The sequence below is a fragment of the Mobula birostris genome, chromosome 11, assembly GCF_030028105.1.
Source record: "Mobula birostris isolate sMobBir1 chromosome 11, sMobBir1.hap1, whole genome shotgun sequence".
Classification (NCBI taxonomy): domain Eukaryota; kingdom Metazoa; phylum Chordata; class Chondrichthyes; order Myliobatiformes; family Myliobatidae; genus Mobula; species Mobula birostris.
Genome location: NC_092380.1, coordinates 24,414,929 through 24,431,672, shown reverse-complemented (window position 1 = coordinate 24,431,672; position 16,744 = coordinate 24,414,929). Strand labels below are relative to the sequence as shown.

Below are 16,744 nucleotides of genomic sequence, written 5' to 3'. Positions count from 1 at the left end.
ACTAACCCCTGTGGAATGCCACCAGTCACCGGCAGCCAACCAGAAAAGGCTCCCTTTATTTCCACTCTTTGCTTCCTGCTAGTCTGCCAAACTTCTATTCACGTTAGTACCTTTCCTGTAATACCATGGGCTCTTATCTTGCTAAGCTGCCTCATGGGTGGCACCTTGTCAAAGGCCTTTTGAAAGTACAAGTACACAACATCCACCAATTCTCAGTTGTCTATCCTGCTTGTTAATTTCTCAAAGAATTCAATCAGATTTATCAGGCAACGTTTTCCCTTAAGGTAACCATGCCGACATTGGCCTATTTTGTCATGTTCACCCAAATACCCCAAAACCTCATTATTAATAATGGACTCCAACATCTTCCCAACCACTGAAGTCAGGCTAAATGGCCTATAATTTCCTTCCTTTTGCCTCCCTCCCCCTGTAAGAAGTGGATAGTGATTCCTGAAAGATCATTACTAATGCCTCCAGAATTTCTTCAGCCACCTCTTTCAGAATCCTGGTATATAATTCAGCTTGTCCAGATAACTTATCTACCATCAGACCTTCCAGCTTTCCAAACACCTTCTCCTTAGTAATATCAACTACACTCACTTCTACCCACTAACACGCTCAAATTTCCAGTGAAAACTAACACAAGAATACTTATTAATTTCATCTTTTCATCTCGAACTGCCAACGAGAATCAGCTGTCTTGACTTCAGCATTTCTCTCTCCTCAATCCTCACCCTCCACCTCTCCGCACCAATCCCAACTTTACCACCAAGTCCGCGGACAAAGGGGGTGCTGTTGTAGTGTGGCGGACTGATCTCTACCTTGCAGAGACCTGGGGACAACTCTCTCATATACTTCCTCTCACATACCCCTTAATGAGGACCCCACTCTGGACCATCAGAAAACTGACCATCACTGACCTCATCAACTCTGGAGAATTCCTATCCACTGCCACCAGACCCATAGCTCCCTTGCCCTGCACTGTCCATTTCTACCTTCTACCTGGATCTACAAACCAGACTATCCCAGGTAGGTCTATTGTCTCCTACCCCAATGAACTCGTGTCCTCATACTTTAATTCTACACTATCCCTCTTGGTTCAGTCCCTTCCCACCTACATCTGTGATACATCTCCTGCTCTCGATCTCTTACCTACCTTTCAATTCCCTGGTCCTGGCCGCCTCATTTTCACCATGGATGTCCAGACCTTATGAACTTCTACCCCCACAAAATGGCCTTAAATCTCTCTGCTTCTTTCTCAATAAAAGAACCAACCAGTTCCCATCCACCACAACCCTCGTTCGTCTGGCAGGACTAGTCCACACCCTCATCAATATTTCCTTCGGCTCCCCTCACTTTATCCAGACTCAAGGTGTAGCCTTGGGCACCGGTGTGGGCCCCAGCTGTGCCTGCCTCTCCACTTGCTACGTGGAGTACTCCGTGTTCCAAGCCTTCCATGCTAATGCTCCCCAGCTCTTCCTTCGCTACATCAGACACCCATGTTCATCAACTTTGCCCCTAACTTCCACCCTGCCCTTAAATTCACTTGGTCCATTTCTGACACCTCCCTTCATTTTTCAATCTCTCCGTCTCCATCTCTGGAGACAAACCGTTGGCCGACACCTTTTATAAACTTACTGATTTCCACAGTTCTCTTGACTCTACTCCTTTCCACCCTGTCTCCCGTAAAAGTTCTATTCCCTTTTCTCAGCTCATTTGTCTATTCACTTCAGTTCCCAGCATGTGGCTTTCCTTTCCAGGACACGAGAGATGTCCTCCTTCTTTAACGAATGGGGTTCCCCTTTCTCCACCATTGACGCTGCCCTCACCCGGATCTCCTCCATTTCCTGAAAACCTATGCTCATCCCATCTTCTCACTGCCTTAACAGAGATAGAGTTCCTCTTGTCTTAACTGCCACTCCTTGAGTCTCCACATCCAACATGCCATTCTCCACAACTTCCGCCACCTCCAGAGGGATCCCACCACCAAACATCTTTTCCTCACCCCCACCCCCCATCTCTGCTTTCCACAGGGCTTGCTCCCTCTGTGATTCCCTCATCCATTCGTCCCTCCCAACGAACCTTCCTGTCGAGACTTATCCCTGCAAGTGGTCAAAGTGCCCATTCACCTCCATTCAGGGCCCCAAACAGTCCTTCCAGGCGAGGCAACACTTCACCTGCGAATCTACTGGGGCCGTCTATTGTGTCCGGTGCTCCCGATGCAGCCTCCTCTACACCGGTGAGACCTGTCGTAAGTTGGGAGACTGCTTCTTTGAGCACTTCTGCTCCATCCACCATAAACAGATCTTCCCAGTGGCCAAATGTTTTATTTCCAATTCCCATTCCCGTTTTGGCATATCAGTCCATGGCCTGCTCTTGTGCCTCCCTCAGGATGGAGGAGAAACAGCATATATTTTGTCTGGATAGCCTCCATCCTGATGGCATGAATATCGATTTCTCCTTTAACCTCTCCTTCTTCCATTCCTTTTGTGGTCCACTCTCCTCTCCAGCCTTTTACCCTTCCTACCCATCAAGCTTCACCTATCACCTTCTCGCTATCCTCCTTCACCTCTTCCCACCCCCATTTTTTTATTCTGGCGTCTTCCCGCTTTGCTTCCAGTCCTAAACATGAGTATCGGCCCAAAACGTCGACTGTTTATTCTTTTCCATAGATGCTGCCTGACCTGCTGAGTTCCTCCAGCATTTTGTGTGTGTTGCTGTTATTTTCATCCACCATTTGTTTGTCCCCCATTACTACCTCTCCAGTGTCATTTTCCAGTGGTCCGTTATCCATTCCCACTCCTCTTTCACTCTTTGTACAGTATTTCTAAAAAACTTTTGTGGAAATGTGCAGCGTGTGTACCATATTGCGGGAGCATCAGTGCCTCTGTTGGCCATGTTTCTGGTAAAAACGTAGCCTGCCCACAACTTGTTGACCCCAACCCTTTCGTCTTTGGAATATGGGAGGGATGCGGAGAAGCTGGAGGAAACTGACATGGTCACCTGGAGAACATGCAGCCTCCTTACAGACAGCAGTGGGAATCGAACTCTTTTTGCTCGTGCTGTAAAGTGTCATGCTACAGCTGCCCCGGGCTTGAACCTGGATCTCCAGGAGGATGTGTGCTCCAAGCCCCGCACCGTGCTCTGTGCGTGCAATTCGGCTCTGAGCTCCATCTGTCCGATTGCGCACATACCTCTCCGCGAGTCTCCACCACCCCCACTGTCATCCTCACACTTCTGTGCTAATGTACTTAACTGCGTGCACGCGTGCAGACACACATACACACACACACACACACATATGTTGAAAGATTGGAGCGACTGGGCTTGTATACACTGGAATTTAGAAGGATGAGAGCGGATCTGATTGAAACATATAAGATTATTAAGGGATTGGACACGCTAGAGGCAGGAAACATGTTTCCGATGTTGGGGGAGTCCAGAACCAGAGGCCACAATTTGAGAATAAGGGGTAGGCCATTTAGAACGGAGTTGAGGAAAAACTTTTTCACCCAGAGAGTTATGGACCTGTGGAGGCCAATTCTCTGGATGCTTTCAGGAAAGAGTTAGATAGAGCTCTTAATGATAGCAGAGTCAAGGGATATGGGGAGAAGGCAGGAACGGGGTACTGATTGTGGATGATCAGCCATGATTACAGTGAATGGCGGTGCTGGCTCGAAGGGCCGAATGGCCTACTCCTGCACCTATTGTCTATTGTCACACGCACAATATACAGTCCATCCTACCTTATTACAGTCAGACTCTCCAGCGTTCACTGTCACGCAACATTCACAGAACATAGAACATTACAGCACAATACAGTCCCCTCAGCCCATGATATTGTACCGCCATTATAACCTACTCTAAGATCAATCAATCCCTTCCCTCCTACATAACCTCCATTTCCCTATCATCCGCGTGCCTATCTAAGAGTCACTTAATGCCCCTAAAGTATCTGCCTCCACCACCGCCCCTGGCAGGGTGTTCCACGCACCCACCACTCTCTGAGCAAAGTAATCTACCTCTGACATTCACCCCCACCCCCCATACTTTCCTCCGTCCATTGTAAAGTTATGCACTTTTGTATGAGCTGTTACTGCCCTGGGAAGTTCTCTGACTGCCCACTTGATCTATGCCTCTTGTCGTTTTGTGCTCTTCTGTCAAATCGTGTGTGAAAGCAGCTGAGTGCATGGCTGGGAAGCTCAGCGAGATCCTGAGCGGTAAAGATGCGGAGGAGCCAATGGCTCTGTCTCCACTGTAAGTCATCAGTGATTCAACGCAGGGTGTAAACAGGCAATGTCTGCAGAGTGCACCCTCGGTGTAATTACAGCGCCAGACAGCTTCCCCTCAATGGGAGCTGTTTAACATGCAGGCTGATGTGCACAGATATAGTGGCAGTCTGCCACCACTCGATGCGGAGCTGGCTGCAGAGCTAGACCCAGGATAAAGTCTCTCACAGCTTCGCAGATGCCTCACCTCAAATCAACAGCCCTTACCTACGATTCCCCTCACCCATTCATCTCTTTGCCACATCAAACACTCGTCTGGAAACTCATAAACGCAAGAGATTTTGCAGATGCTGGAAATCCAGAGCAACACAGACACACAATGCTGGAGGACACTTCAGGGCCCCAGACAGTCCTTCCAGGTGAGGCGACACTTTACCTGTGAGTTGGCTGGGGTGATATACTGCGTCCGGTGCTCCCGATGTGGCCTTCTATATATTGGCGAGACCCGACGCAGACTGGGAGACCGCTTTGCTGAACACCTACGCTCTGTCCGCCAGAGAAAGCAGGATCTCCCAGTGGCCACACATTTTAATTCCACATCCCATTCCCATTCAGACATGTCTATCCACGGTCTCCCCTACTGTAAAGATGAAGCCACACTCAGGTTGGAGGAACAACACCTTATATTCCGTCTGGGTAGCCTCCAACCTGGTGGCATGAGCATTGACTTATCTAACTTCTGCTAATGCCTCACCTCCCCCTCGTACCCCATCCGTTATTTATTTTTATACACACATTCTTTCTCTCACTCTCCTTTTTCTCCCTCTGTCCCTCTGACTATACCCCTTGCCCATCCTCTGGGTTCCCCCCCACTTGTCTTTCTCCCCGGGCCTCCTGTCCCATGATCCTCTCATATCCCCTTTGCCAATCACCTGTCCAGCTCTTGGCTCCATCCCTCCCCCTCCTATCTTCTCCTATCATTTTGGATCTCCCCCTCCCCCTCCCACTTTCAAATCTTTTACTAACTCTTCCTTCAGTTAGTCCTGACGAAGGGTCTCGGCCTGAAACGTCGACTGTACCTCTTCCTAGAGATGCTGCCTGACCTGCTGCGTTCACCAGCAACTTTGATGTGTGTTGCTTGAATTTCCAGCGCCTGCAGAATTCCTGTTGTGTGCTGGAGGAACTCAGCAGGTCAGACAGCGTCTATGGAGGGGAATAAACAGTCAATGTTTCGGGCCCGAAATGTAGATTGTCACAAGGCTCGTCTTCATGAGCGTTAACGTTCATAATGGAATGTCAGTGCTTACAGGCAGATCCAAGATGTTAGTCAAAACCTTCAAACGGACCACAGCTGTAGGTCATCTGGATGTCCGCACGTAGGAGGTCCCAGTTTGGTGAGTCCGGGGCCAAGGTCTGGAGGTCAGAGGCACAGAAGGTGGCCTGTCCTGGGGCTGGAGTCCCAGGTCAGCAGGTCCAGAGGCCCAGAGGTGTCCCAACGTGGTGCAGGGGTGTGAGTAGGACGGGGTTTGTCTTGCTGTTGTTGCATTTGTCTTGTATGTTGGCTGTGTGTTGTCGACACATGTTAGTCATTGACACAAACAACGGATTTCACTGTGTGTTTCAATGCACGTGATAAATAAATCTAATCTGGAATCTTGAACCTTGCTGTGGGATCGCAGACATGCCAATACCTACAGGAAGTCCCAGGTGATTGCCTGGAGTGGATCAATATTTAGCAGAGTGATATTAAGTCAGTATTCAAAGAAGTAACTTGGAAACACAAGGGATTCTGCAGATACTGGAAATCTCTTCATCATCCATATAGCTTTTGTTCATGGCATTAAACAGTGTCTTTCAGGAGGAAAACTCAGTAATGACCATTTTTGTGCTGACCATAAGACAGAGGAACAGAATTAGACCACTCGGCCTATTGAATCTGCTCCACCATTCAACCCTGGCTAATTTTTTCACCCACCCCCCATTCTCCCCATAACCTTCAATCCTTTTACCAGTCAAGAACTTACCCACCTCCGCCTTAAATATTCACCTGGCTAAAGAAATTCCTCCTTATCTCAGTTCTTAAAGGAGTTTCCTATATTCTGAGGCTGTGCCCTTGAATACCGGAATCTTCTACTGTTGGAATCATCTTCTCCACATCCACTCAACGCTGGCCTTTCAGTACCTTGTAGGTTTCAATGATGTCCTCCCCATCCACATCTTTCTAAACTCCATTGAGTACAGGATGACAGCCATCAAACCCTCCTCATATGTCAAGCCTTTCACTCGCAGAATTATTCCTGTGAACCTCTCCTGGACCTTTTCCAGGGCCAGCACATCAGTATTTTCCCTCGAAGGTCAGTGCTGGGCCCATTCGTGTCTTTCACCTATATCAACAATTTGGATAAGAGTGTACAGGAGCTGTTAGTAAGCTTGAAGATGACACTGGATGGTATAGTTTGTATGGTGGATAATGAAGAAGATGATCATTATGCGCTATTCCAGCTATATGTTGAGTATAAAATTTGTGAGGTCATGATAGGCCCTTCCAGAGCACCTTAAATATTTCACCTTTCACCTAAAGCCTGTGACAGCTCTCTCCTGGCCTCAGTGGACAAGCCTGCTTGTATTCACTGCATTTTCACAACTTTATTAAATCTCCTCTCATTCTCCTATGCTCTAGGGAATGCAGCCCTAACCTGTTCAACCTTTCCCTATAACTCAGGTCCTCAAGTCGTGCAACATCCTTGTAAGTTTTCTCTGCGCTCTTTTGACCTTATTGATATCTTTCTTCAGTGAGCAGCTCTGCACACAATAATCCCGGTTCACCCTGATCTTCTTCCTAGTCTCAGTGGCCTGCACCTAGACCATGCTTCTCCATACCTCTCCCATCCATGCTCCTATCCAAACTTCGCTTAAACATTGGAAGCGAACCAGCACCCACCACTTCCCCTGACAGCTCACACCATCCTTCGAGTGAAGAAGATCCCCCTCAGGTTTCCCCTTAAATATTTCACCTTTCATCCTTAACCTCTGATCTCTTGTTCTAATCTCACCCAACATAAGGGGAAAGAGCCTGCCTGCGTTGACCCTACCTCTATCCCTTATTATTTTCGATATCTCTATCAAATCTCTCGTCGTTCTCCTATGCTCCAGTGAATGATGTTCTAACCTATTCAATACCTTCCCTATAACTCACATCCTCAAGACCCGGCAACACTCTTTCAATTTTCTCTGTGCTCTATCAAGCTTATTGGTACGATAGAATGCTTAAAAGTCACTATGCTTAAAAATGTATGAATGAATTGTTGGGGAAGTATAGAGGGGGTTGGCGGACAATTTGATACCAGTCTCTTTCCTTTATTGTGCATTAAATAAATCCTTCCATGGTACTTCCTCCTCACTCAACCATAAAACACCCAGACATTAGGGATGTGATGGTGCTGGAGGAAAAGCACAGGAGATCCACCCAGATGTTGTCTGGAACTTGGCGTTCCAGTGACGAGGAGAGACTAGACGTTAGAGATCAGTGGAGGGAACCTGATGGAGGTGTGAGAATTACCAAGATCATGGATAGGAAGATAGGTGGAAAATTTCCCCTATTACAATACCTAAGACTAGAAGGTCTTAGATCAGGTCAAAGTAAGAGGTTTTGGAGGGGACCTGAGGAAGAGGATTTTCACCCACAATGTGTATGGAATCTCCCAGACGCTCCCTGAGAGGGTGGAGGAGCTGGAGGCATATCAGAAGTATCTCGATGAGCTCCGAGATCACCAAGGTATAGAAGGCAACTGATGAAGTGCTGGTGAATGTGGACCAACACAGTCGCATAACGGTTAGTGTAGCGCTTTACTGCACCAGTGATCGGAATGTTGGGGTTCAATTCCCTCCGCTGTCTGGAAGAAGTTTGTATGCCCTCCCCACTACTGCCCCGGTTTACTCCCACGTTCCAAAGATGCACGGTTAGGTTTAGTAAGTTGCGGGTGTGCGATGTTGGCGCGGGAAGCGTGGCAACACTTGCAGGCTGCCCCAGCACACCTTCGGGCTGTGCTTCTGGCTGCCTCCCCCTTCCTTTCCAGTCCTGATGAAGCACCTCAGCCTGAAATATTGGCTCTTCTTGAGTTCCACCAGCATTTTGTGCGTGTTATTCTGGATTTCCAGTGAAGAAAAAGAATTTCTGGATGTGTATTGTATATATTTCTCTGACATTAAATGTACCTATTGAAACCCATTGATCTACAGAACCTCTTGTGTTCAGGCCGTGTCGGTCATTGATGCAAATGACACATTTCACAGTATGCTTCGATGTACATGTGACAAATAAAGCCAATCTTTAAACCTTATCTTCAGTACATTGCGGTCAACTTCATGGTGTGCTGAGAGAACGCATTCATCAAATGTCAAACAGAGACTTCATTCTGAGGTAAAAGAGAATTATTGGCATGCTGGCATTACTGTTTACAATCCTAGCAGGTCAGTGGGACTAGGCAGGAAAACAGGGCAGCACAGATTAGATGGGCTAAAGGACCTGTTTCCCTTCTCTCTGACTCAGTTACAGAGCTGGAGCAGGTTGTGGATTTGAAAGTTTTGAGAAGTCTTGCAGCTCAGCCAGGCTGGAGGCCGTTTATCGTCACTGCATGTAGGCCCTTGATAAATGGGAGCTGGTGCAAACTGTAGTCCGGGCAGCGGAGTTATGGATTGGATCGTTAACTGCGGGGATAGATGTCCGCCCAGCCAGTGCACGGACATTGCTCAGCCTTGAACTAATGAGTGGATGAGTGGCTGAGCTGGACCAGAGAAGGTTCCGGACGAGAAAGTGGGCCGTGTTGATACCTGTGGAGATCTGGCCAGAAGACTCAATGTGGAAGAACACAGAACAGGTTACAGAGTTGCTGTGACACAAACCTCAGTGCCAGTGCAAAGAAATTCAGGATTCAAGATCCAGTGTTCAAGTCTATTAGAGACACACAGTGAAATGTGCCATTGCGTTAACAAACAACACGCAACTGAGGAGGGGCAGGTGGCAGTCGGCAAATGTCACCACACATACTGGCTCCTTGATAGCGTGGCCACAATGCTCGGCAAAATGAAGCAGAACACAACGAGCACCAAAGCAACAACAGCAAAACAGGCTCAACCTCCCCACCAGCCACATCCATGGTTCTTTAACCTCAAACAAGCCGCCTTCTTCGACATCCAGCCTCCAGTGGGCTCGGGCTCGGATTCCGGCCTGCAAACACCGAGCTTCAACTTCTACCGCTGACTCGCAGAGATTCGCAGACTCAGCTTGGGCCAAAGGGCCTCGACTTCAGAACTTCTGAATCGACTCTCAGGCTTCAATCCTCACCATCGATCACCACACTCCAGACTCACCAATGACGGGACCCTGAACACTAGGGGTCGAACTCTGGTCGCACTGATTCGCGAACCCAGGGGCTCACTGGAACTTGTTCCTTCTGCCTGCACTGAACTCTGACTCTGGAACCCGCCAACAACTCAGTGACCTGCGTGGGGGGTGGGGGTCCACATCTACTTTCTGCCATCCTGACATCCAGCCGTGGATGCCCCACGTCTGCCTCACTAGCCTTTGAAAACAAAGGCCTCGACTTTGGCCTAACCTCTAATTCCCCCACATCATTGTCTCTAAACTCCAACCCTCACGTCTGCTCTAAAGGAACGTCCTTCTACTCTGAGGCTGTGTTCTCGGGATCCTGGACCCTTCCACTATTGGAGGCTTCCTCTCCATGTCCACTCTATCCAGGCCTTTCAATGTTTGACAGCGTTCAATGAGATTCCCCACCCCCTGGTTTCTTCTAAACTCCAGTGAGTGCAGGCCCAGAGCCATCAAACACTCCTCAGATATTAAAACTTTGATTCGTGGGACTATTCCTCTCTAGGCCCTCTGCTAAATGCTATGACATTGGCTGAGAATTTTGGAAGCAGAGGTTTGCCGTTGTTCTGCATTTAATTCGAGCTACTGTTGAGCTGACCGACTGTCTTGGTAATATTTTTTATTTGTTTGAAATTCAATGAATTATCTAGCAGCCAAACCACCGAAAGGAATAAACTAGTGTCTTAATTACTGTATTTGACTTTATTACACAGCCTAAAAATCTTGGGCAAATTATTTGAGTGTTTATAAGTAATTTGCTATGGAACATATCTGTTGTCACTGCCTGGAATGAAGACTTTCCTATTGCCTGTGATATTTTACATTATTGTGGCTGTGTCAGAGAACCGACGCGATAAAAATGCACAGGCTTCCTCAAGGGATAGACAGGGTGTCGTCGTGAATAGTAAGTTACTAAAGTACTTTGCTTGATGAAGTATTTACAGAGAAGCTCGGAAGATGAGAAAATGCCCAGAGTCTGGGAGACCATCCAAAGGAGATTAATTATAAATGGTGCTATGGATATTGGTTATGTGGGAAGACTAGTGATGTGGATTAGTGTGCGCAAAATGCTGGAGGAACTCAGCAGGTCAGCATTATCTATAGAAGGGAGCAAATAGTCAATGTTTCAGGCTGAGACCCTTCATTGGGACTGGAAAGGAAGGGGGAAAAGCTGGAATAAGAAGGTTGGGTTGGTGGGGGGGAGGCCAGGAGCACAAGCTGGCAGGTGATGGGTGAGGGGGAAGGTGGGTGGGTGGGGGAGAGGGAATTTATAGTAAGTAACAGAAGGTGTACTGACACACTCAGCCGGTCAGGCCGCACCTGTGGAGGGAAATAAACAGTCGACGTTTCGAGTCGAAGCCCTTCTTCAGGACTCAGGTCTTGTTTCAGCATCTGCAGAATCTCACTCGTTAGTGATGTGGAATGCTCTCATTAGATTTGAGAAGCTGAGGGCAAAGCCCGGAAGCAAAATACTGGAAATATGAAATTTCAGATAAGCAGCAAATACTGGAAATGAGCAGCAGGCCAGGCAGAGAGAGAAATACAATGCAGAACATAGCACATAGAACAGGGACAGTTCCAGCACAGGGACAGACCCTTCCACCGTTGGTAACTGTGCCAAACAATGATGCAGTATGAAACAAACACCCCCAGCCTGTACGTGATACTTATTCCCTCAATCCCTGAACGTTCGTGTGTCTGTCTAAAAGCCTCTTCAGTGCCTCTATTGCACTGGTACCACTGGCACTTCTGGCAGCCCGTTCCATGCGCCTACCCCTCCACGTAAAAAGATATCGCCCCACACGTCTCCTTTACGATTCCCCTCTCCACCTGCCAAAGCGGAACTTCCTGGTGGCCAAACATTTTAATTCCGATTCCCACTCCCGTTCTGACATGTCTTGTGCCACGATGAGGCCACCCTCAGAGTGGAAGAGCAACAACTTAAATTCCGTCTGGATAGCCCCCGACCGGAGGGCTTGAATATAGGTTTTAAAAAATTCCTCCCCCCCCCCCTTCCTTCTGTTCCCTACTCTGGCCTCTTACCTCTTTTCACCTGCCTATCACCTCCCCTGGGTCCCTTCCTCCTATGATCCACTCCCTTCTCCTATCCAATTCCTTCCTCCCGAGCCCTTTAGCTTTCCAACCCATCTGGCAGGTACAGGGTTCTGAGCTGGATAATCAGCCATGATCATACTGAATGGCGGTGCAGGCTCAAAGGGCCGAATGGCCTACTCCTGCACCTATTTTCTATGTTTCTATCTGCTTTCACCTATCGCTTTCACCTATCACTTTCCAGCTATCCTCCTTCCCCTCCCCTTACCATTTTATTCTGTCGCCTCCCGCCCCCCGCCACCTTCCTTTCCAGTCCTGGAAAAGGGTATCAGCCCAAAACGTTTACTGTTTATTCACTTCCACAGATGCTGCCTGACCTGCTGAGTTCCTCCAGCAATTTGTGTGCGTTGCTTTGGATTTCCAGCCTCTGCAGATTTTCTTGTGTTTATGTAATTCTTTAACAATTTTCCACTCTCATTTTACATTACATTTCTGTCCTGGGAAATGATTCTGCGTATTCTATTTATGCTTCTCATAAAGTCATAGAACACTACAGCTCAGAAACCGGCCCTTCAGCCTATCTAGTCCATGCTGAGACGTTATTCTGCCTACTCCCATCGACCTGCACCTGGACCACAGCCTCCATACCCCTATCATCCATGTACCTTAAATCATGAAATCGAACCTGCATCCCCACTTCCCCTGGCAGCTCCTTCCACTTTCTCACCACCCTCTGAGTGAAGAAGATGCCCATCAAGTTCCTCTTAAACATTTCACCTGAATTCAATACTCTACAACTGTGGCCGGACCAGTCTTATATAGTTGCAACATGACTTCCTGACTTGCACTCAGTGCTCCAGCTTATGAAGGCAAGCATAGAGTGCACCTTCTTTACCATCCTAACCTCTTGTGTTACCACTTTCAATGAGGCAAAGACATGACTCCAGGATCTCCCTGTACATCAGTGCTGTCAAGGGTCCTGCTATAGGGATGTGGATCATCTGCAGGCAAAAGAGAATTAGTTCAACTAGTAGAATTACTTGTGACCCGAAGGGTCTGATCCTGTGCTGTACTGTCCAATGTTCTGTGCATTAACATTTTTCTATAGTCTATGCTCTAGGCTCTATGGTCTATGATCTATGCTCTAGGATCCATGTTCTATGTTCTATGGTCTATGGTCTCTGCTCTATGGTCTATATACTCCATGCTCCATGCTCTGTGCTCTATGCTCTAAGGTCTATGGTCTATGCTCTAAGCTCCCTGCTCTATTGTCTGTGCTCCATGGTCTATGCTCCATGCTCTATGCTCTAAGGTCTATTGTCTATGGTCTATGGTCTACGCTCTCTGTTCTATGGTCTATGCTCCATGCTCTTTCTCCTTACATTTGACCTCGCAAAGTGCAGCATTTCACATCTGCCCAGATTAAACTGCTTGAGCACAACAGATTCTGCAGATGCTGATAACCTTGAGCACTAGATGCCACAAAATGCAGCAGGTCAGGCATATCTGTGGAGCAGAATTAACTGTCGACATTTCAGGCCGAAGTCACTTCATCAGGGCTGGTAGAGCAGAGGGCAGAAGCCAGGATAGGAAGGTGGGGGGAAGGGAAAGGCTTACAAGATGGCAGGCGATATGTGCGACCAGGTGAGGGGGAGAGTGGGTCGGTGAGGGAGGGGAGATGAGGTAAGAAGCTGGGAGGTGATAGGTGGAAAAGGCTGGAGAAGAAGAAATCTGATAGGAGAGGAGAATGGACCATGGGAGAAAGGGAAGGAGGAGGGGCAGCTGAGGGAGATGATGGGCAGATGAGGGGAAGAGAAGGGGTAAGAGGGGAGCCAGATGGGGAATTGAAAAAGAAGGAAGGGGAGGGGGGAGATATTACTAGAAGTTCGAGAAATTGACGTTAATGCCGTCAGGTTGGAGGTTACCCAGAAGCAATCTGAAGTGCTGCTCCTGCAACTTGAAGTGCCCTTATTGTGGCAGTAGAAGAGCCCTTGAATGACATGTCAGTATAATTAATATGGGTGGCCATCCTAAAATCTTGCCTATTGTGGTGGACAGAGAGAACATGCTTTAATTGGAAACCAAGTGTACTATATCCAAGTGTGATCTAATTTGTAGTTCCACAATATTTTATTACTAACCTATGTGTTTTCCACCCCTTGTCTCAGATATCTCGGTCAGCCTGCTCTCCGTGATTGTCACCTTCTGCGGCATTGTGCTTCTCGGGGTCTCTCTCTTTGTCTCCTGGAAACTGTGCTGGATCCCATGGCGGGACAGAGGCCTGAACCCCCAGCGCCAGAACTCTCACCACCATCCCCACCACCACCTCCATCACCACCACTCACATTTCACTGACCTCGCTGTCGAGAGGGTCGACGGTGGATCTGAGATGCCCGAGAGGTCCTACCTCGACCTGGAGTCCTACCCGGAGTCCGGTATTAAGCTGAGCCAGACCTCTCCTGATATCCCGGTGGACACCAACTCAGGGAGTAAGGAGAACAGCATCCCGAATGCACACTCCCAGCAGCAAGTCTCTGCGCCTCCTCCAGCAACAAGGTGGGGAGCTTCGGTCAAATGGACGTTGGAGTTGGCTCTTGGGTGGGGGGGGGGGGGGGTAGAAAATGTGAATTTTAGACCGAAAGACTTAGGAGCAGAGGTAAGACTTTGGCATGGCTGATTTATTTCCCTCTCAACCCCATTCTCTTTCTTTTTCCCCATAACCTTTGATGCTCTTACTAATCAGAAGCTATCAATCGCCTCTTCATTGACTTGGCCTCCATAACTGTCTGTGGCAATGAATTCCACAGATTCACCACCCTCTGCCAAAAGAAATTCCTCCTCATCTCTCTCCTAAAGGGCACCCTTCTCTTCTGGGACAGAGCTCTCTGGTCCTAGAGTCTCCCACTAAGGGCGTTATATATAGTTTTTGGACGATGGAGGTGGGGAGAGCAGACTTGACCCACTCTAGCGTTTGTACTCCCTATGAACCATGACTATCCTTCTCATAGCAACATTATAAAGATCCAGATTCAAATTCAGATTTATTTACGTTCAGTAAAATGCAGCATTTATGTTAACAACCAACACGCCAATGAGCCAAAAAAGACAAACTGTGCAAATACAGAACGACCAAATAAATAATACTGGGAACACGAGTTGTAGAGTCCTTGAAAGTGAGTCGGTAGATTGTGGACTTGGTTCAGAGTTGTGGTGAGTGAAGTTATCCACGCTGCTTCGGGAGCCTGATGTGTAGTAAATGCTGCTGAACCTGGTGGTGTGGGACCTGAGGCTCCTGTACCTCTTTTCCAATGGCAGCAGTGAGAAGAGACCAAGGCCTGAATGGTGGGGGTCCTCGATGATGGATGCTGCTTTCTTGTGACAGTGCACCTTGTAGATGTCCTCAGTGGTGAGCAGGGCTTTTCCTGTGATAGAATGGGCTGTGGCCAGCACCTTCTGTAGGCTTTTCTGTTTCTGGGCATTGGCCATGATACAACCAGTCAGGATATTCTCCACCGTACATCAATAAAAGTTTGTTAAAGTTTTAAATAATATAGTGAAGCTTTGCAAACTTCTAAGGAAGTATAGTCACTGTCATGCCTTCTTTATGTTGGTATCTACGTGCTGGTCCCAGAACAGATCCTCTAATATGGTAATGCTAAGGAACTTATAGTTACTCGCCCTCTTCCTCCTTGGATCCCCTCATGAGGACTGGCTTATGAACCTTTGGCTTCTGCCTCCTGCAGTCAATAATCAGCTCTTTGGTCTTGCTGACTTTGTGTGAGAGGTTGTTGTTGTGGCACCACTCAGCTTTAATTTCCCTCCTGTATCCCTTGCAGATTTAACTCGCTCCCGAGACCAATCCCACAGCAGTTAAGCAGCCCAGATTGTGCGACTCAAGCTGATGAGAAGGTGGAGCAAGTAACCAGCATTGGGCAGATCAAGCCTGAATTGTACAAACAGCGGTCGATCGACGCGGAGGCGAAAAAACACCAGAAAGGCAATTGTGGCCGGATCAACTTCCTGCTGCGCTACACCTACGCGAGCGAGCAGCTGATCGTTAAGATCCTGAAGGCCCTTGACCTCCCCGCCAAAGACGCCAACGGATTCTCCGACCCCTACGTGAAGATCTACCTGCTGCCTGACCGCAAGAAGAAGTTCCAGACCAAGGTCCATCGCAAGACCCTCAACCCAATCTTCAACGAGACCTTTCACTTCAACGTGTCCTTTAACGAGCTCCAGAATCGCAAGCTGCACTTTAGCATCTATGACTTTGACCGCTTCTCTCGGCATGACCTCATTGGGCAGGTGGTGCTGGACAACCTCCTGGAGTTCTCCGACCTCTCTGAGGGCACGACCATGTGGCGAGACATCCTGGAAGGCACCTCGGTGAGTTGTATTGGGGTAGTGAGGGGTGGGGGGAGGTTAATTTGGCCTTGTGGGCACATCATAGAGTGATGGAGTCACACAGCTGTGAAACAGGCCCTACAGCTCTACTGGTCCATGCTGACCAAGATTCCTGTCTAAGTCAGTCCCATTTGCCAGCATTCGGTCCATATCCCTCTAAACCAGGGGTTCCTGACCTTTTTTATGCCATGGACCAATATCATTAACCGGGAGGTCTGTGAACCCCAAGTTGGGAACCCCGGCTCGAAACCTTTCCTTTCCATGTACGTGTCCAAGTGGTCTTAAATATTGTTGATGGATTTGCTTCAACCACTTTACCTGGCACCTCATTCTATGTACACACCACCTTTGCATGAAAGATTTACCCCATGGTTTCCTATTACCTCTCTCCTCTCACCTTAAACCTGTGCCCTCAAACTCTTCCTCTTTTGACTTTAAATGGTGGCTGGCAGTCCAACTTAAAGGTGGGTTATTGGCACCAACTGGACTGGAGTGTGGTATAGTGAACTGGGGGGAAAAACCTTTACTACTTCTCTTTTCAAATGAAAGATAAATTATCCCAGAAAGCCCAATAGATTGTAAGTAATGAAAGACAATACTGTGAATTAAATTAAAGCCGCTCCCATAACTTAACAAAGTTTTTAAATGAAAACCATCATTGGGTTTTGTC

At 48.0% G+C, this 16,744-nt stretch overlaps 1 protein-coding gene across 1 annotated transcript in view; it reads left to right on the top strand.

The window, feature by feature from the left end:
• syt3 (synaptotagmin III) overlaps nucleotides 1-16,744 on the top strand; it is a 136,104-nt gene that overhangs the window by 57,070 nt on the left and 62,290 nt on the right. The window contains exons 3-4 of the mRNA XM_072271918.1: nucleotides 13,839-14,226; nucleotides 15,507-16,056. Of these exons, the coding sequence (XP_072128019.1) occupies nucleotides 13,839-14,226; nucleotides 15,507-16,056 (938 nt within the window). The remainder of the gene's footprint in view (nucleotides 1-13,838; nucleotides 14,227-15,506; nucleotides 16,057-16,744) is intronic.